Source organism: Pieris rapae, chromosome 1 (assembly GCF_905147795.1).
Source record: "Pieris rapae chromosome 1, ilPieRapa1.1, whole genome shotgun sequence".
In the NCBI taxonomy this organism is placed as follows: Eukaryota; Metazoa; Arthropoda; class Insecta; order Lepidoptera; family Pieridae; genus Pieris; species Pieris rapae.
The window spans coordinates 137258-163332 of record NC_059509.1 but is presented as its reverse complement, the minus strand read 5'-3'; the positions used below and the strand labels follow the sequence as shown (position 1 = coordinate 163332).

The window sequence follows — 26075 nt, the reverse complement described above, 5'->3', positions numbered from 1 at the left end:
AAATTTATTTCACATTTATATTTAGTGTTAAAAAATCTTTACAAATGAGTGAAATATGTATAATAATCGTTACCGTAAATCGTAAATTATCATTATCTGCTTAAAATATAATTAATCAATACTCGGAGGTAATGAGACCTCGGTTCGGCTCGAAGCCGCGAACTACTCTTAAATTGGCTAACTAAATAAAATTAGGTTTTTCCACGCCCGAGTCTCCGCTTAGTCGGTAAATACAAAAAGTAAAGTGAAGTCTATCAAAACGGCAAACGGTCGGTTTGTGCGACTCGAGCTCCCCGAACTTCGGGCCGAGTTGTATTTACACGAACGAGAGTCCCGCCAACAATAAATGGTCTACCGCTACAGATACGTACATAAATTAACTCTTACGAATACGTCCCCTCTACGAGCTATAGAAAGATAAATATGTATATATGCGAATCAGTCCATCCCTAGTCTTCGTAATGATAATAGATCCCTGCCGAACCTAGTTCGCTCCGGACGCGCGCCTCCGCTCGAACTCGCGTCGACTCGTCCTCGAGTTTTCGGCCCCGGGGGACGCTAGCGGGGCCGGCGGTGGGGACAGAGGGGCACCGCGGCCAGCGTCGCCGAATGGGGCAGCGGGCGCCGCGGCCGCTGCGTCTGCAGCTGCTGCAGCGAAGCGCTGGCGTGCAGCAGCAGCTCGGGCGGCACGCGGCCCGCCCCCGGGCAGAGGGCCGGGCAGGGCGCGGGCGGCGCGTGTCGGCGGGCGGGCAGGGCGGGCCGGGCTCAGTAGGCGGACGCCTCCTTGTACTCCGAGTTGTCCATCGTGAAGAAGTCCTCGAGCTTCCACTGCAGAGTCTCGAAGGTGGGTCGCTTGAGCGCGTCCTTGTGCCAGCACTCGAGCATGATCTCGTAGAGGGCGGGCGGGCAGTTGGGCGGGCAGGGCATGCGGTACCCGTGCTCCACCTGGTGCATCACCTCGGCGTTGGACATGCCCGGGTAGGGCGTCCGGCCGTAGGTGACGAGCTCGGTGAGCAGGATGCCGAAGGACCACACGTCGGACTTGATGGAGAACTTGCTGTAGTTGGCCGCCTCCGGCGCCGTCCACTTGATGGGGAAGCGCGCGCCAACGCGAGCCTCGTATTCGTCCTCCTGCGTTTCAATGTTCCGTTGCATTATCACAATCGGGGCTAAAATTATAAAGTGAGATTCCGGCGAATACCTTGATCAGCCTGGCGAGGCCGAAGTCGGCGATCTTGACGATGTTGGCGTCGGCCACGAGCACGTTCCTGGCGGCGAGGTCTCGGTGGATGTAGTTCTGCGACTCCAGATAGGCCATTCCCGCGGCGATCTGCGCCGCCATGTCGATCAGCTGCTGCAGCTTCAGGCCGCGGCCTTTGCCTGCATCGGGACGTAAGGATCATGCACTCGTTCGATAGACCGATATGTGTTAGAAATGATTAATTTGTCATTAGTTGGGGCACCTTGCAGATACTCCAACAGCGATCCGTTCTTCATGAGCTCGGTGATGATGTATATGGGCTCTTCGAGCGTGCACACCGCGTACAGCTGGATGAGCTTGTTGTGTCTGAGTTTCTTCATGATTTGAGCTTCGGCGAGGAAGTCCTTGGGGTCCATGGTGCCAGATTTGAGGGTCTTGATGGCGACGGGCGTGGTGCTATTCCAGAGACCCTCCCACACCTCCCCGAATTGTCCGTGTCCCAGTTTTCGGACGAACTTCAGGGAGGAACGATCGATCTCCCATTGGTCTCTCGTCCTGTGAGACAGACCTTCGGTCACGGGTTTCTCGACCTGAAATTGAGTTAAGAGTCAGTAAAAGTTTTCCTTTAAATTTCCGACGCAGCAAGTCACATGAGGACGATCAGACGGCGCCTCAAACGTGATCCAGGAATAAAGAATAGAGAATGCGGCGTGCGACATTAACATTAATTTCTAGCGAGAATCGTTTAACTATTAATGAGCCCGACTGCCAATAAAGTATGAATATTAATAGCTCGTGTTTATGTACGTCAAATAAACGTGCACCTAATATAAAAGGTAAAAATAAACATGACTAACGCTGGACCAGAGACATACTTTTACTCGTAGTCCGTAGACCTACTGTCCGGCTCATTGTGCCGTCAATTATCGAGTCGTTAATTCTACGTGTGGCCGTTTCAGCTGTGATCTATGGAACATTATGTTTTCACGTGCTCACAATGTCAGCCGAGCCGTAAAGCGTTCGCCGCCCACCACGAGTGCCCATTAGCCACGTGACTGTCGGCTGACATTCTGCTGACTAGAAATTTCCTCTACGACTCGGCTGTAATACTGTGGCGTCTGTATGTACACAGATAGTATCAGTGCGTATACGACGCGTCGGTCAGGGAAGACGGGCCGGCTGCGTATTTGTAACGTGATATATTTTTATTCTCCTCGCGTAATCTAACACCGACGGTAATAATGGCAACTGACCACAAACCCGAGACTCGACGTCTCATACGCAACGATTCGATAAACAATCTTGATTTAAACGGTAATATAAAATTACTGTTATCGAACGAGGCGTTATATCATTGGCTTGTTATCCAACCGTCAAATCGTACACTAATGAATATCTGTCACTGAATAATATTGAATGGATCCACGAATTATGCAATAATTAAATGTTGTTTACATTTTGTTTGTCAAAGTTTAGCAAATCATTTTTAGTCGACGTAATCGAGTTATTACACAATCCCTTACAATATATCCTCCTCGTCTCTAATGTCCTCTGTTCGTGTTACCACTTATTAAATGCGAAATGCTTTTCTCGCAATAAATACTCAACGATGACACACATACATACCTGTGCATAAAATTATAATACCTGATTAAGGAAAACGAATAGCATTGCAAATAAATATTATACTCCACAAAATTGCTTTATACTTAAATGACGTAGACGTACAAGAATTTACGCTTTGGCGTTATTAAACAATATAAATTGTTTTTGATTAATACTAATTAGTAACAGCCACTGAAGTAAGTGTCTTTGTTATTGAATCTAATAACACCACATCACCTATTTTTCTCTTTAATCACCCTTTGAGCTCAGATTTGACCAAGCTTATAGATATAGATATACCTAATTCAAACTAAAACAAAACAAATCACCATAACACTGACCTTGAGCGAGTATAGTGGACCGTTGCTCACTCAAAAGCGTAACGAATCCTCTCAAAGTGATTCGAGTAACGAACTCGACTATTAACAACGCCGGTGTTTGACGGTTTTTGGAAAACATTCCTGTTGTTTTCATCTACGCACATGATTAATTAACGGTGCGACTGCACAGCATTATTTTGTGGTTCCCGTCTCGCAACTTTCAAAAATGTAACTGGATTTTAAAATGTTCTTCAGCGAATTAATTAACCAGTTCTAGTTGTAATGTCATGTTATTTTTTTTGTTTATTAAAAATCTTAATTTTTTTTCCGAGATGACAATTTGAGTCTGCCGGTTAAATTAACCATTAACAGATAACGTTCGAGGAAATGCTAATGACGTGCGAATGACTCGGCCAGATCGAACTCTTAATTGTTCCAATAATGACGCTTAATTTAAAAATACAAAAGAGAATTATTGTTTTACAATACTAATAATAATCAACGTAACTAAACGCTACATTCGCATAATTGCTATGTTGCTTTATTATCTACATGTCTGCTACATGCACGTGAACCTTATTTGGGGAGGGCGAACTCTGCTCTTGTCTTTTATAAGATTTATATATGAAATAGAAACATATTTGACAATAGCAATGATATAACCTGTTACCGCATATTCGGCGCGCTATGAATGATGACGTAACTGCACCCACTAATAAACTTTACCCAACTTAGGCTTGGCGAATGAAGACGGTTCATAGATATGTTTCGCGAAATGTGGTTTTATCGAATCGATGACAAAACGTGGGGTCCAATGAAAGCGGGGTCACAACCTTGGCGCCGGTCAGCTTCAGAGCAGAGCGTTGCATAACATTGGAAACTTCGATACGTTTGACATTCTTCAAAAGCTGCATCACCGCGCTTCTATTGAATTATGTATGGTCTTTAGAAGAATTACTCTTAACTATTAAAAACGAACGGAATTCACATTCAATTAATACGTGACGGGTTGATGTCATTCAGAATTCTTTGTCATATAAGTCCACTCTTAAACGACGTACTCATTAGATTAAAAAAAATCATTGTTTCGTAGAATTAACTTCGATCGTCAAAATGTTAAACCTCTTCGAGCACAGTGGTTTATCGCTTCACGAAAAATTGCATATATTCGTAAATCGCATTTAATTTCTATTTGACTATGAAATGACCATTTACGCCCGTCGTCCAATTGAACTAAGTGCAGAGAGGACGGTCGATGCTATTAAAGAAACCATCTTGAACACACCTGAACGCAAGGTTTGCTAAGCGAGACGCAGAGGCCGTCCGCGTCTTTACTGTAATGCTCCACCAGCTCCTGTAGAGTCCTGAAGGTTGTTCTACGAGCGATGAAGAAGCCTCCTTCATCCAGCTGTCTGATGCGGTAGTGTTTCACCGTGTCGCCGTCCCGGACTGTAAAAAACCTTGTTTAAACAAATCTATAACATAATATTTCATTTTTAAGTATTTTCACAAAAGAGACATAATTAGAGGAAGCTTAAATTATATCCAGTTAATACTACCAATGAAAGTGTGTGTGTGGTGTGTTCTATTTATTAATGCTCCATTAAGAACCTATAAATATTATACCAATAAATCGCATTTCAAATTGTGTGTGTAGATTTTAATTCAATGTCATCGATTAACATAGAAATTCGTTAAAAATGTAGATTTATTTTTAATAATATGTAATTACCAGATAACATTAGATAGTGATTACACACACTGTATTGTGCAAGAGGTTTCACAATCATTTTTCAAGGAAAAAATTACCGGTCGATTGTTACGTTGGTAAATATATTGAAAATATAATAAAACTTATTACCGCTACATTAACAGTCCAATGCCAAACAAACTATTTAATCAGCAAAATGTTGCATCCTCGCTCGACCCCAGTTCAAGTTCTTCAAAAGCTCTTATAAACTTAAAGTTGCTCTTATCAGCTCGGTCGTCGCGTGGCTATTAAAAAATAAATACCTACTTCGTAGTGTGTTGTAAAGACCGCTCACCGCAATTGAGTTATAATTTATGAATACTACAAAACTTAATAACGTATTACAAATTTCACTTTCCTTAATGATTGAGAAAGTGTTTAGACGCTTATTTCCCCCATTGTAACCGTGCTTATACGCCTTACGCAGCTTCGTGTAAACGTTGACATAAATAATCTATTATCTGTCGGCGTTTAATTGTTTCTATTATTAATGAAACAATTTATTTAGTCAGGACTAAGGCCTGAAATATAAGCTTAACGGTTGCCTTCATAAACAACAAGTGTCAGATGGTAATACTTATGCAAATCAATGGAGCACATTAGTGGTGCATGAATGTTAAGGTCAGAGAACAAAAGCAGTTTTCGTGGCAGGCCTTGAAACTTAACACCAATTGCAGCCGAGGACACCTCGTTTTCTTCACAATAACGATTCAATAAAATATAATTAAGGGTTACAGGTTCTTCTATCATTCCAGAATGAGTTTAGTATTATGATGTAATAGTAAATGCCGACGCGACGTGGTCTGCAATCCATATAGCAGATTGGCGCAATATAATTTAAGTCGTCTCTCAACACTGTTACAATTCCAGCGAGAGCCACCGAACTGTATGTAGGATTTCATTACAATTCAACGCTAGTAACTGACGAGATGTAATTCTGAAAATAAAATCTCTTTTGCTACGGCCCGAGCTAAGAGACTTCTACGAGTATTCATACACCTTCCCAATACACATACACTCAATTAATAACTTATTACACTGACAGTCCTAACAATTAACTTATAATTGCGTAAGAATAAAAAGACATGAAATATGCAGTAATGAAGTTTATAAAATTAATTAGTCGTCAGTCACGAGTGGGCTTTTATCGTTCTAGTCCTTTACACATGTTCGTTTGTTCCCACGACGCCAGAGAACTTGAAAAACTTAACCGGTTTACTATGAAGATTCAATCGTCGAAGGGCGCACACTTTATATCTATCTAGCCATTGCCCTCGGCTTCTATCACGTACAGAGTTGCCACATTTTACGTATTTTCCCGCTGCGTTACTTTTTAAACGAACGCACAACGAATTGGAAGAGAAACAGAGACACAGAATACACTCACCCGACAGCGAGAAATCATTGTGACGACTTTCCGAATCACGAATCAGAAAAGCTCCATGTTCATTTTCCGGCAGGAGTAGTTTCTTCTCTGCTTCAATTCGTTTTATTTTTCGGAAATACCATCTGTGAAGAAAATATAAATTAATGTTTATCATCGAAATTATGAACGAAACAATTTCATTATAAGAACTATCTAACTATCCAGAAAGCTACGAGATGACTCAACAGCGACGAATGAGTGAATATTTCGCATTCAGTTGGCGTAGGTACTCGCGCGCCGCGAGTACTTGCTTATTGTTTAACTGATTTTAACGCGAAATCTAAAAAGGATATGACACTACACCATTTAACGATTTAAAAATATGTATAAAGCGATTTGCATTTTCAGTAAGTCACTCTTGAATTTGGTACAAGATACGATTCCTTCTTTCTAGTAAATATTATAAATCCAGTGCATGTTTAGCGTCGATACTGTTCAAGTTACACGAATGCGCTAAGTATTTCTCAGTAGCAATGTTGCAAAATTCCCGTACTGCACAATACAATAGCAGATTGTTGAGAATTTCAAATTACAGACGTGGTCCGTCGAGATTCATTTATCAGTGAACCCTTATATTCATATTTTTAATTAAGTAGTTAAGTTCATTCAGACAATGTTTCACATACAATTACAATCCTTAAGGGACGCAATTTATCTTTTTTTTTCACTATTTAAGAGCTATTTGCAGGAACGATTCATAATGATCGTAGGTTCGATTACACAATATTTTAATATTTTACAGCGTTTGCGACGGTGAGTTCTAATTGTTTATTGTAGCCCGTAGGCGCGGATTAAATATTATTATAACAACAGAAACTTTAACACTAAAGAATAGAAACTTTGACAAAAAACAAACTGAAATTACTAAGAAGAACCAAGCGACAAATAAAACCAAGGTTTTCCTAATTCATTTGCATCGTCAAAAGAAAAATATATAATAAAGGGAAACTACGATCTTATTACAATTCAATGTCGGATTCTGTCGATAAAATCTTAAAGGATATTTATTGGTATAGGAGCCGTGTCACAATAATCATAAAAATTCGCCGTGAAAACTATGCTGTGTTGTGACTATTGAGTATCGAGACTAGGTTTATTACCGGCAGAGTCCTCGTCACGTGCTAAGGGCATTCTAAGGGTCATAGATCTGTTGCAGACTAGGCCTCACTGAAGGCCTGGCTAGGCTGGCTACGAACACACCAGTGGAATTGATTAATTGAATAGGAAAGGTTTTATCCTCATTCATCTTGGCGTATCGTGTTTTTAATTGAGCCACTACATGACTATATTTCAAATTATTACTCTAGTAGAGGCATTGTGGATTTACGGAAAACAAAACGATTTCAACAGTACTTAAAACAAGGTCAACGTACAATTATAACGTATAATTTTGCTGCAGCCATTTAGGTTGTCTTGTGTAATAAATTTGCATCGGAAGCAGCGAAGCGAACATAACGCTTATACAAAACTTGCTAGTGATATTAAGGATTCCGCTTCTATTAATATCAGGTTCGAAATAAACACGGTTATTAAACTCGTCGGGTCTCAAAGTGAACGAGAGGTGCGCGAGCCCCGTCCGGCCAGACGACAGCCTAACCTTGACCTGCATTTCGTATGAGATATCGGTTCTCTGATCGCATTGTCTCTATCAAGTGTGACATCAAATTATCAGATATGCGCCTGCGTCTACGTTTCGGTCAATAAAAACATGCACGGCCAATGCAGATATGTTTTTCTTTCATGTGAGTTGTGAACTAAACATTTACTTAGAACTGGTTTGTAACGTATATTATTAGATCGGATTGTGAATTCAATTACTTTAACGACATCAAGAATTAAGATTTATTTTCACACAATTACTAGATCTTATCAAACAACTTTCCACATTCCGCAACCGTCTGTGAAACAGACGAATAAATTGTTTATTTCCCTAAGTAGTGTATTCTTGATACTAATTAACTACATTTAATAAAAACAGACTTAAATCGCAGCTACATTATAAATAAAGTGCATTAAATGTTATACAAAACTCAATAATATAGAAACAGGACTTTCTTTGGTCTCTTTGTTTGAATAGATTCTATTGGATACATTCGAAAGTACAAACAGAGTCAAGCAAATATGACTAGCTTCCTTTATTGCTGACATCTCAAATCGCGTAAAAGTATCCACCAACTATTTACCTTCTGCAAATGACGTTATTGGGGTCATACAAATTCGGGCAATTTCAAATTAGAGAATTCGAGAATTCCTCCTAGATCGGTTAGTAAATGATTTCCTATATCGATGGAAAAGAACTGCAACGTAGGTACACGTGCCTTCAACAATGGGAACAATTGAGTTGTAATTAGAATTGAAGCATTTATCTTAGCAATTACATCCCGCTCGGCATTTTGTTTTCCATTGTATTTTGTTTTTATAGCGAATGCTCTCGTAGAAAATATTTTTGCAATGCTATGGCATAAGCCATTATCATTATAAAACGAAATGAATTAGATTAATCAACGGGATCTATCTCTGGCAAAACATCTCGTCAATTTGAAATCTTTATCTCACTTGGATCTCAACAGGATTCTTGGGAAGGGCAAGCGATGAAGTAACATTACATTGTATGACGACCAAATCCCATTAAATCGTATTTAGCGTATTTTTTAAGATGTACGGAGATCTGTGAACTAAAAACCCCATTAAATATAATAAAGCAAACGGTAAAAGCAAAATATACGGACGTTTGTCCGTTAGTTATTCACATAAATAAAAGATAAGGATAACAATTGGACGAATATGGCTGGCACTGAATTTTCAATGAGGTTTTACCAATAGGCATCATAACCTAGGTCGGAGATACAAATTACATATAAGCACATTAACTTTTTAAAATGAATCATAATAAAAATACAGTTAGTAAATTCAGTATTCGCAAAACGGAATTCTCTGGGTTTTCCTTTAGCCAAAACATACTTTAATATATGTAATTAAGTCAGTGCCACAAACGGTCATATCGTAACAACATCCATTGCCACTTTTGTTAGTCGCATATTGAATGAAACAGAAGGTTTTGCAGAAATGTCTCATTCACGATATAATTATTACATTATATATTTTGCAGAATAATGTTTATATATATATAGAGAAACGCATATAGAGTTTTGTTCTCTAAGGATTTAGACAAACAATAGGAATATTATACATCTTTATTTATAGACGGATAAACAGGAAAGTAAAATAGTTATTCGTACTTCTATTGATTAGTATTTGGTGAGGCGGTAAATAACGATAACATTAGCGAACTTGACAATGAGTCGTTACGCGTTAGTATCATTTGTTCCTTTGTAATTACCGACGCTATATTAGGTATGTGCAAAAATTGGCACAACACATCCTAAAGCTTACCACTCTGTGAACCGACGCAAGTATTCCATTTACCGCCTCTAGAACAAGGCGTTCTTAATAGCTGAAGCTGTGTGGTGAAAATAACATGGTAAGTTTCCAAACAAAAAGCGCAAAGCAAAAGATAAAACCAGTTGTATTGTTCTTTCGCAGGACGAACAACATGTGCCGTTGTGATAACACTGACCACGTGGTAAAAACAATGAAAAATCGCATTCAAATATGTATAACTTGTAGATATGCGATGTTTCATTGTATCTTTATTTAACTTACAAAATAGGTGCAACAGATACAGAATCGAATACGAGAGAGAAATATACAGTGATTAGCATCTGTCAATTTGAAACTTGACTTGACTAGAAAGCAACTTGTCGACACAAAAAACGCCGACTTTGTGAATTTGCGTTACGATAAGCAGGTACTTGAATATTAAATAATACCTAACTCGATTAAGTGAAAGTGAAAAGAGCTCGGCTTCAGTTACAATATGATTATTAATTTAGTTTTTTGTATGGCAGATGTAAGAGCAAGGCGTATTTACTTTTTATTCAGTGCGCGTCTCGTTTCAGCTTTGAATACCCGAGCATCCATGCTGTGTATCACAAATCACTATAGACGGCGTCATGGCATTGCGAAATAACATAGCAATCGGTGTCATAGTAGAAGAACAGCGGAAGGCACGACTTCAAAGGTTTTCAAACACGGACTTGGTCACAAAAATACTTTTTTGGTAGATAATTACGTGGGTTTGAGTCAAGCGAAATAATAACACTGATTATGAAAATATAATCAGACGATATGATCATGTACAAAAAGGCGATCGATAAGACATTATTTTTTAATTATCTGGTAATGAACAAAATTCTAAACATGCAGAATTAAAGATAGTTAATATAGCTTATTGCTGCTGCCAAATAAACTAATATTTGACAGAATATTTTGTGGGATATTTAACAGAACGAAAGATTTTCCACCTTTGTCTTATCTTAAAGGGTCAGTTCGAAAATGTATAGTAGTATTGCGATTCTTTATGAATTAAAAAATCCTTCCATAATAGTTGTTCTTACATAGGTGTGGTGCAATTAAGAGTCTGTACACCGTTTACTTTCTAGAAAAGCTGCTATAGGCTTAATTTGGATTTAACGAGGAGTACAGATATTGAATGGTAATATATAATATATATAATAGTGAAACTTTAGAGCAACGAGCAGACAACCCTCAAGGTTAATATGCGAATCTAACACCGACACATCCGTATACGTTGTCTTAATATGTTCGATTCGCCTTTGGTTAAGAGACTCCTTTGAAACTATTGAATTATTCTGGACAGCAAATAAGGAAACAAATTAAACTAAATCACAATCGCTTCCGATGGGTCCAATACAGATTTCGTGAGTGTCACCTTGACGGTTCATTTCCTGAGTTGACTTCCAATCGCCAAAGTGCCGAGAGGAAGACGTCGACCGGTGCAGCGACCGAACAGACATAGCCTTGGACGCGTGCTCCCTTCTGTGCATTCTAATCAGACGGCCTTGCGGAAGTGCGTGTTCGACACTTGATCTCGTAACACACTCCTCGGTAAGCTCGCGTTCAAAGCCTCACTTCGAAGCGATGAAACAAGTATTTCTGGCTATGGATATAACAGTTATCCAAACAAAACGCGCTTCATACTTTGATTAACAGACTCACGAGAATACGCTACTGCATTTCTATGTCAATGCATAGTTTTTGTTTGTAAGTTTGTCGGACGAGGAGATCACAATTGTTTAGCGGAAAAGCTAAGCGTGTAGCGTCCGCGTTATTTACATGATAACCAGTTTCGTACAACGATATACAAACACACGTATAGTGAAGTAGATCGACTGGCGTCTTACAGAGATGCACATTTAAATCTTACTCATTAAACTAAATTTTGCCTAAACTAGAGAATGAATGCAATCACTTACGGCATAGAGTTCAGCTTCATATATGTATCCAATGGAAAAGTGTCCAGGCTATTATTGTTTGCGTTCGAGTGTGACAACCTTCTGGCGGTGCGCATCCAACTACCTCGCTGTCTTCTAAATCCCTTATCATTCTTCAGAAGCTGCAGGTGCCGTTTTACTAAATCGTGCCATCTCCATTTGACGGTGGCGGGTGAGTCGCTGGCTGCATCTTCTTTGCACATTTGTAAACCATCGCTGAACCTTCTCATCGTTTGTAAATATATTTCGTTCGATTTCGGCGGAAGGCTTCTTCGCCGTTCGTCCGCCAAAATGCATGAGCTTTGAGAGTTTTGTTCAGCAATCCACTTAGAAATAAAGTCATCTTTATCACAGACCTGCGTATTCACGGGCTCTTCTTTATGTGGAGGGATCCAATCGAGACTAACCCACTGACTAGATTTTGGCTTAGATTTAAAAATTACGTCTATTTCTTCGTCACAATCAGACGAACCAATGGAGCAAACAGATGTTTTTTTCCTCCTAAAGCGCGATTTAATAATGGGTTTGGTATGAACTTCGGTATTTGCAAGATCTTCAAACATATCCCCTTTTCTATCATCCTGTAAACTCTTAATGGTTTCAATATTCGCGTAAGAGTTTTCGGAGCAAGAGGAATCGACGCTTAATCTATTTCTTTGCAATGGTCTGAATTTTGCTACAGAATCTTCGTTGCCATGATCGAGACCACATCTAATCTCTCGCTCAGTCGTTAAAGAAATTCGTCTTTCATTAGATTTTTCGTTTTCTATTTCTATTATTTTAGCCATACAAGGAAGAATAGACTCGATAGATTTGGATTTAAAGACTTTATGGTCCATAACGCCATCCTCTCCATGATTATTGGAAAATAAATTACTATCACTGAATTCTATTATCCTGGTAATTTTCTGAGGGACTTCGTCTTCCTTATTTATGGATACAGGCGAATGACTATCTTCAAACTCGATTATCCTCGTAATTTTTTGCGAACATTCTTTATCTGGATCGTTATTAATTTCTTCGTTATTTAAGTTATCTAAGTCTATTATTCTAGTTATTCTTTGAGTAATATTTTCAGTACAGTGTGAAATACTAGGGCCAGTGGAGGAGACCTCGTCCATCATGTCATTATTGGTTGCATTAAAAAGCGTCATTACACTATCTCTAGTATTTTGCGAATCGGTGTAGTTTGTACTGAAGTTCTTTAATGTTACCTTATCTTCTAGGGAATTATGTCGGCTCTTGGCCTTTTTTAACGCACTTTCGGACAGGAAAACACAAGGAACTTCCACTTGCATTGATATTTTCCTTTGTCTTGAAGTTTTTTCTTTTTCTTCATTAAGGTCATTTTCAATGTTTTCTGGAAATGTGGTATGTGGCAAAACCATCGGGGTGCCGGCTACCATACGTAAAAAGTCTGTTACGGCCGCTATGTGAGCCCCAGTGACGACACCTTGTAATTTAACACCGGATACTTGATGTGGTACTAATTGATTATCACGCATACACCAAACCACGGGCAGAGCCCCTTCGGACACCATCGTCGAGTTTAATTTAACGAACGAAACAAAGTATAACTTTTTGGGTACAGTTAACACAACATTAATTTAAAATCAAATCACTTTTGTAGTTCGAGGCTACATCCCACACTTTTAATAAAAATCAAGTTAAAATAATCGACTAAACAAGTTTGTATCGTAAAGGGCGTCATAGCGCGTTACGCGCGAGTTAAAGCGAAGCTGAGCGGCTGTCGTGCACGTCCGGACACGACAGAGGTCGCGAGAGATAAGGCGGTGAGAGTCGTGGGCGCAGAGCCGAGACCGCACCGCCCCGCTACCACGCGACACCATCTCTCTCACCGCACATCAGCTACCATTTAATGCACTTCGGCCGAATTATATAACGGTATCGTTAACACGTCGAGCCCTTTAAAATAGTCAATCTATATACTATTTGTAAGTATCAATTTAATTATTTGACTAATAAAGAGAATTCGTAGCAATAATCCTAAATAGAAATGTGAGCCTGGTTAAAAGTACAGCGCGAGTGTTGCCATGTTACGTTATGCACAAATTTTCTTAATTTGCATAAAATATGCAAGTACACCAATTCATGATCTGCATTACAGACGTAACAGCCAAAGCCAAATTAGTAAACCGATCGTCAACCGCGGACGTCGTTTATTGCAGGCGAACGATTAATACAATTGTGTATTCCATACATTTCCAATGCTAATTTAAGTTACACTTCTAAAATAGCCATATGGACGAGCGACGCTTTTGGCTGGCTGAGATTGATTGGCGAAGCCTGAAAGTGGGTAATAAGACATCCCATGTGAAGTCAGGTCATCCTGTCAGAAACAGTTAGGTCTCTTTGTGTTGGCCTTATCGGTGTCAGGGCAGTCCATCATGTCGTCGGCGAGGCGGAGACGGAATTCCACAAATCATCCACAGTATGTAACACTTATCGGTATTTTAATAACTTAAAGTATAAAAAATATACCTTAAAGGTATATTATTAAATATAAAAAGAGTGGCGGAGAGTTTATTGCTAGTTCTTCTCTTTAGTTCTACGCCCTTGATTTGAGTAACTGGCAGTAAATGGAAAATTAAAGCATTCAATTTACATTTCTTTTTTTGACGTTCAATGCACATGTTGTGTACAATGTGTTGCCTTTATGAATAAATGATTTTTGACCTTGACTTTGATTTATTAACCCTTATTTCGCCGTATTAAAATAGAAAAAAGGGAATAACATGAAACATTTTGCGTAGAAACTAGTTAAAGCAACTTTATGCACGAATGCCATTCAACAGTTAGGCCCGGCGCCGGGGCAACTTGGGATGCGCAGCTCGCAGTGGCCACAGACAAATCGGATACTAATTATCCTAACTACGCTTCATTAACAGGCGAATAAAGCTTAAGACCGAGAGACGCACCAGAACACGGGTCGACGGTAGTGTGCCCAAAATAACTAGATATAGCATTAAGTGATTATCTAATTACATGTTAAACGAATACAAGTTTGTCTCTTTAATCTTTTATAACATATGCCATTAGTTAGGTAACTATTTTTTATTACATGTCAAGTAGAGCATATTAACATAGAGATTTTTTTTCACTTTTATCTAATTGATCTCTAGTTGGCCTGATTATAATAGGAAGTAATGTCGACGAGATGGGCTGTTTTCAATCAATAAGCTTCGTAGACTATGGTATTAGCCTTGCTTAGGTAGGTGCCTGCTTATGCAATGAAAATGACAAACACTTTATTTTCTTTCAATTTACACTGCATACAAAAGAAATAGGGCCAATAAGAAAAATTCTTCTAATGTCAAGTTTGAATCATAACACGCATGTGCGCAATTCAATGCGCGGTGATGCCGACGTCACGATGACCTCCGATATGTGATAACGAGCTTCGAGGAACAACTTTCTGTTTAGCGGAACTTTGGGGTGGCCCGATGGCAGGAAAATTCCCATCCTTATATATATTATATTAAAATGTATTAATTTAATCTATTAAATTATATTATATGTAAACCGTTTCTTGATTTTATTTCTTTTTCTTTCATTTCTTCTATTTTCAGATAGGTTTCAATAAAGCAGCAATTTTGACAAATGAAATATATAATATAAGACGTTTAACGCCCAAACACAATAACCTATCTCAATCCATTTTTAACAAACTGAGGTAGACATCTTAATCCAAATATTGATTTGTTTAAGATGTCTACCTTGAATTAACCAATCGACGGATTGTAATAGCCATCTGTCGATACAAGCTATCCATGGTAGGTCGGTACCTTTCCTATCCTTTGTATAAAATGACAGTTCAATTGTGCCAATATCCTATCTTAAGATTTAAACTTACACCAGTTTTTGAAATAATTATAAAGCGATTTGATATGTTTTAAACAAAGACATTTATGTGTTAACATTATTTGTACGGTTTTATTTCCTATATTTCGGTTTCTATTGATTATCAAATATGAGTGTAAAGAGCGAAGAGATTGCATTGGATTGTCTTCGTAGGAGGTTATAAATCCAGTTGGAATAATGAAAAAACTTATGCAGAACATTATGCAGCGGAAAGTTGTGTACCTGGGCCACGTGTTGCGCCATGATCGCTAACACCTCCTTCAACTAATTATTATATAGTGAGGCACTTGAAGAAGAAGAAGTCTTCGTTTGATTTGATTATTGGGATTCAGATAGGAGAACGATCGACTCGCAGATTGAAAAACAATCTGAGATTGTGGATTCATTATTGGGGTCGGGCGTAACCGTACCAATCTTGATTTAATATGAGAGAATAGTATGCTATCCTCTTATATTTATCTAGACTTTTCAAATATCTCAGAAACTTGCGATAAAATCTCACAATATTCTTGGTTGCTGGAAAATTATTATAAATTATAATTATTTACTTACTTCGTTTTAATTTATAATTACTGCAATAATTATATTGGTTATTACGCAAACTATGACACTACACAGTAATATTACGTTTTGTGACATAAATAAAATATAAAAAAACCTCGTGAGATTCGTCCTTGAGTTGTTTAGTAGGTACTTAAGTAAAGCAATACTTGAGGAATCTCTTTTGAAGTGAATTCAACTTGTGCGAAACAATAATTGTCAGACGATTCTTGAGGCATTTTAAAGTAGGTTAGATTTTTCATAAACGGTGTCAGGAGGTACATTTATTATGATTAATCGATTTAAGTTAAATTAAAAAGAAAGTGCGTTTAAAATATAAAAATGATTTTTCATTTTTGACCGTGAAACACCCAGTTTCGTTCACCCATCCTTATAATATCTTACATAAGGGGGGTTTCATGTAACTAATTTAGTTATCTGTGTAACGGATAAACGCGTAACATGAACGCAGCATTTCGTTGGTTAACTCGAATGGGAAATACAAATTTCTCAGAATGGGAGACTTAAGAAAAGCTAACAATTCTTTGAATGAAATACGTCAAAGTTGGCCTTCGGTGACTAAAGATTTTATTCATCAAGGAGTAAATTGAAGGTCTATGAGTGGTATTATCAAGTGCAAATTATTGAGAAACAAACATTGGGAAATAACACACCAAGCCTGTGGCGCGTAGAGGTTTGGGGAAACGACGTGACACAAAGAAGAAATTTTAATTAGCGCCCGATAGAAACGACATCTGGCCAGAGTAACCCTTCGAGTGGTCGGTGCACATTTATGTCAATCAGCGCTAGCACGGTAATTTCGTGGAAACGGTCAACGTCGAGACGTCGGCGCCGGGACGCGGCGCCTTCGCCTTTTTACCAAATTAAACGTCATTTCAATTTCAAAACCGATATATATCACGGATAAGATAAACGATTTATTGATAGTAGTTCGCAATTTTAAACACGAAATTATCTTAAAGTTCGACTTGTTCATGTAAGCGCGATAAGGTTTCAAACTAAAGACATGTACGTTTCTAAATATTATGCATACGAGTACTCTGTGCCTATGATAGAGCCGAATACTCCGAGTGTATCTCTTTAGCAGTACTCCTCACGAGGGGCGAGGCAAACATCGATATCGGAACAAAGGCTGCAAAGAGCGTTAACCTCATAACAGCTAACCTAGCAGTCAGCACCCCTTTAACGAAACCACGCTTTGTGTTTTTATTTAATCCATTAATTTATACTTAGATAACTGATAAATACCATACATTCTAACAAATACCCCGGTAAGTGGAATGGCAATGTGATAAAGTCAAATGTATTTATAGGCTGATGGTCGTCGTTATAAATTACGTAATTGTGCCACACAGCTATTGCAGCTGTGTGGCCACAATGGTAATGAAGCAGGGTCTGCAGCGCTCGAGCATCTGAACACACGAAAACATGACACAATGAACGGGTAATGCGCAAGTCAATTTGCTTGTCTCAATGTTCTCGCGGTACGTCAATCTGCAGATTACGGTTTAACAGCGTTCTAGACGCGAACGTAGAAAGTTGCGGCGCGACTCGTCGGCGCCCGCTCGAGTCCTGCGACTCGCATTCTCCAGAACTTTAAAACGACTAAAAAGTAAGCGCCCGTAAAAGCAAAGTCTATCGCGGAGCCTTTAGGTGATAGAGAAAATAGACAATTATAGCACACATCGAAGCTATCTGCGCTAAGAATAAACCGCTAATGAATAGTTTGTTGCACCCGATCGACGCGTACGCAGTTACATAAGACGGTCGCGCCGATTCTACTTGAGCTTTTAATCTCCGAGTAGCAATTGACCGACGATTATTACCCTCGTGTAGGAAGCTCGCTTTTTTTATCTTTAAGTAAACAAGTCGTCAAGCTCAGATCATTCGAGGAAAGACCATACTTCTTACTTGCTTTGTAATAATCGCTTTTTAACTAGAGAAAGAGGCATTATAATAATTATAGCTAATCTTCTAATCCTGACTTGATGAGCCACCGACTAAAGCATCTAGCCATCTACTACTCATTAAGGACATTCCAGGCCTCTGCGCTTTTGTCATAACAAATTTATAACAAAAGCGAATTTTTAAATGAACAAGAACGTAAATCCATTACGAGAGCCTTAACCTACATTTCCTAATGATTACAAAGGAATGTCACGAAGTGGCAAAACATTGTTCGGATAATGAAGGTTTAGCGCGGAGCCGAGGCAGGTCGTTGAACGACCTAGCGCTACGCTCGCGACGCCATGGAACCGACCCAAACGGAGATTACGATGTCACGAGTGACGTTGGCTCTCGTCACAGAAATCTTCACTTTGCTTAGCATATATTTAAATGTGCACCTAACAAATCGGGAAATGTGTTTAAAACCTAATTTTATCTAATATACTTACGTACAATAGCTACTTATAGGGATTGATCGGGCAAAGTCAGTCAGAGCTCACATAGAGGTAGAGAGGTCCTCGACGACAAGTCATACCGGACGTGTCAGTCATGTCCGAGTGGTAACAATTACTTACGCGCGAGTGCTCGCTTTACTGTAGGACATAGACCAGTTTCGATTTTGCCAAACTCTCACTTACGCCGCATTCGAATCTCGCGTATGCGTCGCTTCATTACTGACAAATTGGCAGCCAACAAAAAATATTATTTTCACTATTCGCCGACGTTTCTAATAATCAAATCTAGGCCAACGGAAACTTACGCCACCGATTCACTGAAAGCACTTCGATGGCCAGGCCGTACCAGGATCCGAGCGACCGCCGTCTCCGCGTGCGGCAGCGCCGCTTTTCGTATTCGTATACATCGTTTTAACACAGCGATTATAATTGGCAATGCAACGTCGGTTAGCATTCGTTTTAAACGAGTAATTAGGATAAGCCGCTGACACAACGTCACATTAGACGACTAAAATGCTTTGAATGACGGGCGCATTGGAGATTGTAGATAAAAATACAACTAGAGAGAGTTATGCTCTGTTGCAGTGATAATTGAAAGTGTCATCACGCCTTGCGCTTGAGCCTGTACCAGATAGAATTTGGGCCGAGTGGTTTTCGGGGTGCGGCCGTCGCACGGTGCCATCGGATGCCCGAATGAATATGACCCGAGCGCTTAGGCTACGGCTCATTTAAATTTCATCGCATCTGGACAATTTCTAAAGAAACTGCAATGGCTAATAACTGTGACGGAGCCTTCCACTGAAACATGCGATAATAAGGCATAATTGCATGCCACCTCTGTGCCTATATTTAGAAGCGAATACTCTGGATCTAGCCGCGCATGCGACCCGTTCAATTACGTAAAGCTGTTGAGCCATTTCTAATCTAAAAATAATCGTAGGCTCTAAGACATTGGCGCCAGTGGGACCGTGTGTGAAAGTAAGGATAATTAAGCACTAATGCAACCCCATATTTCAATAACGTGTTTATTCAATGTTGAGCAATGTATCTTATTATAAATAAGTCGTTAATTCGACGTATTCCTTTCGCACAAAAGTTGTATTTAAATGTGTTTTGAGATGAGGCGAGGCTCGTTGACCGAATGCTCGGACGTTCCGTTTGGCCAAGTTGGAAAAATAATGTGAGAAACACGTACCTAGACATTAGAAACTTCTGGATAAATATCGCGAATCGCTGTTGAAATTAATATTAGCGCGCAAAACATCCGCGTAGCGATCTAATACATCAGCGGCGCCAGCGCAGCTAATCGTTCGTCTGCGCGTGCTTTGCCTTTTTCCTCAACACTTATGGAAGGGAAGCTATAATTTGCCCGGCGACGGGCCGACTGTTTTAATTGCTACTTGAAGAAGTCAAGAACCGCCTCTTTCTAAATACATAGATACAATAAACAAATATTAAAACAAACGATAAACTCGCTTTTTAGTCTGTCATTTCTTTGGCCGAGTTTCTCAGGCGCGATCTAAGTCCAAGTGTGACTCGTTCGTACGCGACACATCGCCTATAATGACCCTAATTGCATGTGATGTCGGCCACTGCTCTCTCTCAGATCAAACTCAGAGGGCCTACAGCCCCACTTAAATAGTACATTGACCGTTTTATTCGTCGGTCTTATGCAATAAGCTGAAGATACTTAATTGTATTTGGGAGATTAAACACAAATCCGAGAATCCCAAACGTTTCGTGAAAGGTCCTCATTATAAATTCATTTCCATTATGTAACAACCAATAAACAGCAAAGAATCCGCCATAAAGAAAAGCCTGTATCGTACCAGCACGCGAATCGAAAGCTATGTCGAATTTGCCGATAGGCAATGCAGGTATACATTTTTAATTCATATTATTTACTAAGTGAACACTAAACACAATGGTGTGACCAAAAAGGGTAATACAATATTTGAGTTTAAGTACCTACTTACAAACTGCTAACTAGAAATCAATAGTCATCAATAGTTTGCCAAAAGAGCTTACCGCTTATGAGGTACAAGCATTTGCCTTAGACTATACCAGACATTAGTGGGCCGCTGAACTCGCATCCTGTGTCCGTCTTCTCCCGTCGGGCCGCAGACTTAACTAGGAAATACGGGTTTTTAGAAGCCGTTAACGGCACGGCCCGGTGCCATCAGCCAGGTCAAACCTTGTGACCAACATCAGCGCGTAAAAATATCTTTGATGCTTCGAGTTCAGGTGAGAGAGACGCATAACAATTGCGACCACGATTCAGAAGATCGAATTAAAAATCAGCCTCGCGAAAGAAATTTACATAATCTGCGGGCTATAATCTTTCAATTGCGCCCTCATAGTCGTTCGATATTTCTAGGACACGACTCTGGAATCTTTCATAAGTTAATATGGCGACATTAAGATAACTGAGCTCATTGGAGCCATAAAGAGCCACCTCGTAATCGCCTCTAATATTTTCTTGTCCCATCGTACAGTTTTGTTATCACCATAAAAGTGTTATGACAGATAATTTGCGCCTATGAATAAATTAGTAATATCTGTCAAAGCATGTGACCGAAGGGGCCGAATTATCGCGTGAGGGCTTCACGGCCACAATAAACTGCTCGTTGGTGCATCGTCGATGACTTCAAATCTCCATTATTAGGAAATTACAAATGCAAAGCTATTTATGAAAACGTTCTTCATACACTATCGACAATAATGATATTTTATGTCATCGTCAGTTTATCTATCCTGTGTTTCCTTGTATTTCTTCTAAACACTAAATTTTCAGTTCTATGTAATTATATTTAAATTTAAGCCCAAGTGACCGTTAAGCAAGCGACAGTGGCCGCTAATAGTTACGACTGTACGGACGAAAGCTAGATTTACAAATTGAAATACCAGGCTTTAATATTTGCCTAACAATTTCCTTGTTTATTAAAGAACCGTAGGTACTCCCATCCACCTGTAATCTCATCCTTTGTTAGAACCACTGATGGGCCCACTTAGCAACATAGTTTTTACTACAAATATCGATAAAATCTCAAACCAGCAAATTAAATTTTGTCCTGTGTTTAACATACATGGCGAAACCAAGCAATGATCCAATTTAATCGCTTGCATTTGTTGCGTTTTGCAAAAAAAGGGTTTGTGAAAGGTAACATCGTAAGTTAATTTTTACATATTTTATGATTTTTAATGAGAATTGCTATTTAAATTATTTTTTTACAACAGTCCTGTTGAAAACAATATAAGTACTACTTAACGCCTACCTAACAATCAGAGCCATTGCGCACGGACGCGTACCGTTTACTGCTCGCTTCTATTAATTTTAACGATTGTCAAATATTTTAATAGAAAAAAAACAAAACCAACAACCACTTATTATTATTTATATTGCGTTTAATAAGACGAACCACAATTTATACAAAACAAAAATCCTTTAAAGCTAATAAATTTACATAACTTAAATTGAAGCGCTAAAGAGACAATATCGACAAAGCGTTTCCGTCATAGCCATCTCCGTGCCTATTATCGCTTCCGGAAGTGATACGAGGACGCTACTCGTGTTTGAATACAACAAATCACTATTCGTCGCACTTGACTTCCCAATTTTATACACAGTATGTACATGTCGCCAGATCTTAGAATTGATAATTATTACTTACATAGAAAACAATAGAATACAATACGTTTATTTTTAAACTAGGATAAATCCCAGAATAGAGCAGTGTCGCCTTATGAACCCGTAGATCATCAATAGCTCGTACAGGAAAGGAAAACATCATGAGCATGCCTTAGACCCAATCACCTATTATGAAAAATCAAAATAATCACGACACAGATGCGGAAATCTGATACTTGATCAAGGGTTGTAGCGCAATAATTGGATGATGTGATTAATGTATTATTCTTAAAAACAGTTTATTTCATAACATCGAAAAATAGATATTTGTCTGAAACAAACTTCATCATGCAGTTTTCAAACCAAAGATCTAATAAGATTCAGGCTTTTCAAAACTTCAATACCTACATGAACTTTTTTTTTTTTTTTTTTATAGAACAGGGGGCAAACGTGCAGGAGGCTCACCTGATGTTAAGTGATACCACCGCCCATGGACACTCTCGATGCTAGAGGGCTCGCGAGTGCGTTGCCGGCCTTTTAAGAATTTGTACGCTCTTTTCTTGAAGCCGAATTGGTTCGGAAATAATTCAGTGGGCAGCTGGTTCCACAAGGTGTAACCAGCTGTTTTGAACTGTACTCAAGACAAATTTGCAGAAACAGTAAATAACCAAACAAGTGTACCGTTATTGATAATAAGAATAATCACAACTACTACAATGATAATATTGTTGTATCTAAGAACAACTTATAATATTATAAGCACACATAAAACTTAGACTACACAGAAATAGCTTATTGATATAGTGATCCCATGTTAACTATTATCATAAATGTGGTTAATGGTCTCTAAAATGCAGGAACTTTTTAAGTTTAATTAGTCAACTAGATGTAAAACTAGGCACAAAATATTTGCTACATGCAGTAGGAAGAAAAGAGAGCTAAGTTAAAATCAGATGTCATCTAAGTAATAGATCAGATGTAATTAAAGCTTAGGTTGATATCTAATGGACATGGAATGGGGGCGTTTAATTTAATAAGACTTAATTTGTATGAGACATAAAAGGACTGCTAAAATTTCAATTTACCTGAATAAGCAATGCGGTAATAAAAATAAAATAAAAAAGGGGTGGATTCTAAAATTAAATAAAAAAAATAAACACTACATAACTCATTTAGATCTAAAGTGCAATTGTAAGAAACTAATAAATTAGACAATAGAGTTCTGTTCAGTGTACTAAAGAGAATTAACACACCTAACAGAGAAATAATACATTTTAGAAATTTACTTATCAGTCAAAATTTCTGAGACTAACAAAAATAAATATAAAAATTCATGCCATTCCTTTTAAAAATATTAAAACATTATTTACAAATACTAGACTAACTATAATTCAACTTTCTAAAAAGTGGACTAGGGATTACAACTGTCATACTAAGGTAATTAACTGAATTTTTTCTATCACATTCATCTAGGTCATCAGACAGGATTATAATAAAATAAATGACTACCATTTATTTAGTAACCATACTACTTATTTTACCTCTAATACACATGCATTGGCTTGACTACCACAAAGTATAATACACAAACTATAATTAATGAAACAAATAAGTATTTTATTTTATTTTCTCTTATTTAGATGGTAAACTTATAGTTAAGTGCACTTAGCAAAAACCTGTTATACACATGATACAGTCATAGAGTAGTTGTTTAAGAATTCTGTTGCATTAAAAGATGTGTTAGCTATAATTAATAATTGTATTTTAAACAATTAGGTTTCCCTTTCTATTTACATACACAGTGTACTGTGTGAATGCATTGTAATGTGTGCATACCAGTTATGCTTTCACTTCATATGAATCATGTTTCCTTTCAATATCTGACCACTTTTAATTTGACACAACACTAACAAGAAATACTCGATAAGGCAACTCACTACCGTGATTGGGTATTATAATAGTAGAAACATATTTATTAAGTGGTCATTCTGTAATGGTATGTAAGCCACATCATAATTATTAAATGGAAATCTACAACCATTGTAGGTTTTAGGCTATCTACATTAACATAAACAATAAAAAGATACTCACGGCTCGGCCTCTATCGACTGCAAACGAGCGACATAGTTTGAGGGAATGTAGCCTTCTTGTTTTGTTTTCTTGCTTCTGGCTAACCACCAGTCACCTTGTGTATCATTTAGAATTTCTAAATGTTCACCCTTTCGAAAACTAAGGTCTTCATCGGTTCTGGCATCGTAATCGTAAAGGGCAACAAATATTCGGGTGGGAGGGACCTCGCTAGTATCAGGGCCCTGATTCACAACAGATCTTATCGGATCCGGCGGAGGAGTAGGAACCGGTGTTTGAAATTGCCTTGGATCCTCTTCATGGGTATTCACCCGTTCATTTTTGTTTTTAGAATCCTTTTCTCCTGCACTACTAAAACAGTTCCCCATTTTCTCTTTACAAGGTGAGGCTCGTGCCACTTGTTTTACGTCAAATCACACACTTGTATGATCCTAAATATATGATTAAAACTATTACGTCCATAAACATTTTATTATGTCACTTAAGAGTCAAAAAATACAAATGGGAAACATATTTTCAACATAAACAAAGAATGCAGTATCCCGACAAGACATAACTATAGGCGGCCATTTTAATATACCATAGATTGTAGACAAGAAATACATTTCTATGAAATGTATTGGTGACAATTTACATTATAAATCAATCAAAAACAATAAAACAACATAATTGTAAATGTGGATGTTTACAAATTCTCCTGTTTCTAATGTTTTGTAAATGTGATCCATAAAAAACTTTATTTTCAGTGCTGTTTGTGTCAATTTACCGATTGCAATAGAAGTATTACATATTATAAGCAAAAAGATAATTAATTTTACCGACCTCTCTGTAAGCGTATGAAAACTGATAAGTTAAAAGTAACCCGTTAAATTGGACAGCAAATTGAAATGATTAAGTTTACGCATTGTCGTGGATAGATGGCGCGAGGAAATCCCGAATTGAGAAAAATTATTATGATTTTCTAAGAATAAATAAAATTAGTATTGTTTTTAGCTTTGGGTGGGAGTTCCTAAGAGATAACAATCAGTATCCGTGGACTACCAGTCACTTTTCGAGCTTGTAATACCTGCAGTAATACTCCGTCGTTACATAACTGAGCCTTTTTTAAGGCAGGTTTACCATCACCACGTGGAAATAATTTCACTTACGGTCCTTTATGAAAAGAGCGGAATAATTGTTAATAGGCAATGCAGTTTTTAAAAGACCGACAATGCAATGTTGCGAGTTTTTTGGCAGAGTATCCATAGGTACTTAAAAACGAAAAGGAACGCATGGTTGCTGGGAGAAATGATGAGACTGTACGTCCCGGACAATTATTACCGCTGCCGGAAACATAACCTCTTTGCTGGGCGTTCAGCAGCGTCAACAAGCTCCAATTCCTCGATTACTCTCGCTGCTTCATGGGGTTCTCGACCCTTCACCGGAGAGCAATCTATTTGGGGGTATGGGAGTAGTATACTCTAATTCTAGGGTATACTTGGAGGGTTTTAGAGGTTAGCATCTACTGTGTTTTACGTTATTTTATAAATAATATTTTATTTTATTTTTAGGATGAGTTTGGCCATGTATGGTCTGTAAGTGATAAAATTAATACATGGGCATGAGCACAGGCCATTGGGTCCAAAGAGGAATCAAAGAGTGAATTGACTTTGGCATAAAGCGCTTCTCTCGAAGCTTCATCCTAATTATTAAACCTTTATACTTTTAACCAAACTTTCACATCTTAAACACAGGGTGAAGCAACGTATGGCCAGCCATCGGCCCCCTTGCCATAAACGCTTGCATAGTGTTCACGCATTGCGCAAGCGTGTCCCGTATGCTGAATGCACTCCAGATGATTTTCACGAAAATCGCGACC

The 26075-nt window shown here is 38.4% G+C and overlaps 1 protein-coding gene across 3 annotated transcripts; it reads right to left on the bottom strand.

Moving 5' to 3' along the window:
- Positions 1-3: 3 nt before the first annotated feature.
- LOC110995747 (tyrosine-protein kinase Src42A) lies at positions 4-24798 on the bottom strand. 3 transcript variants are annotated; one of them, XM_022263047.2, is made up of 6 exons: positions 24221-24798; positions 6264-6385; positions 4412-4575; positions 1464-1791; positions 1202-1380; positions 4-1131 (listed from the first exon to the last, which is right to left on the bottom strand). In XM_022263047.2, exons 1-6 carry the CDS (start codon positions 24583-24585, stop codon positions 766-768), a joined length of 1524 nt encoding a protein of 507 aa, XP_022118739.1. In that variant the 5' UTR covers positions 24586-24798; the 3' UTR covers positions 4-765. The 3 variants fall into 3 exon arrangements, with proteins under 3 accessions (XP_022118739.1, XP_022118738.2, XP_022118740.1); XM_022263046.2 differs by lacking the exon at positions 24221-24798 and adding an exon at positions 11639-13450; XM_022263048.2 differs by lacking the exon at positions 24221-24798 and adding an exon at positions 10234-10446.
- Between the last annotated feature and the right edge of the window lie 1277 nt (positions 24799-26075).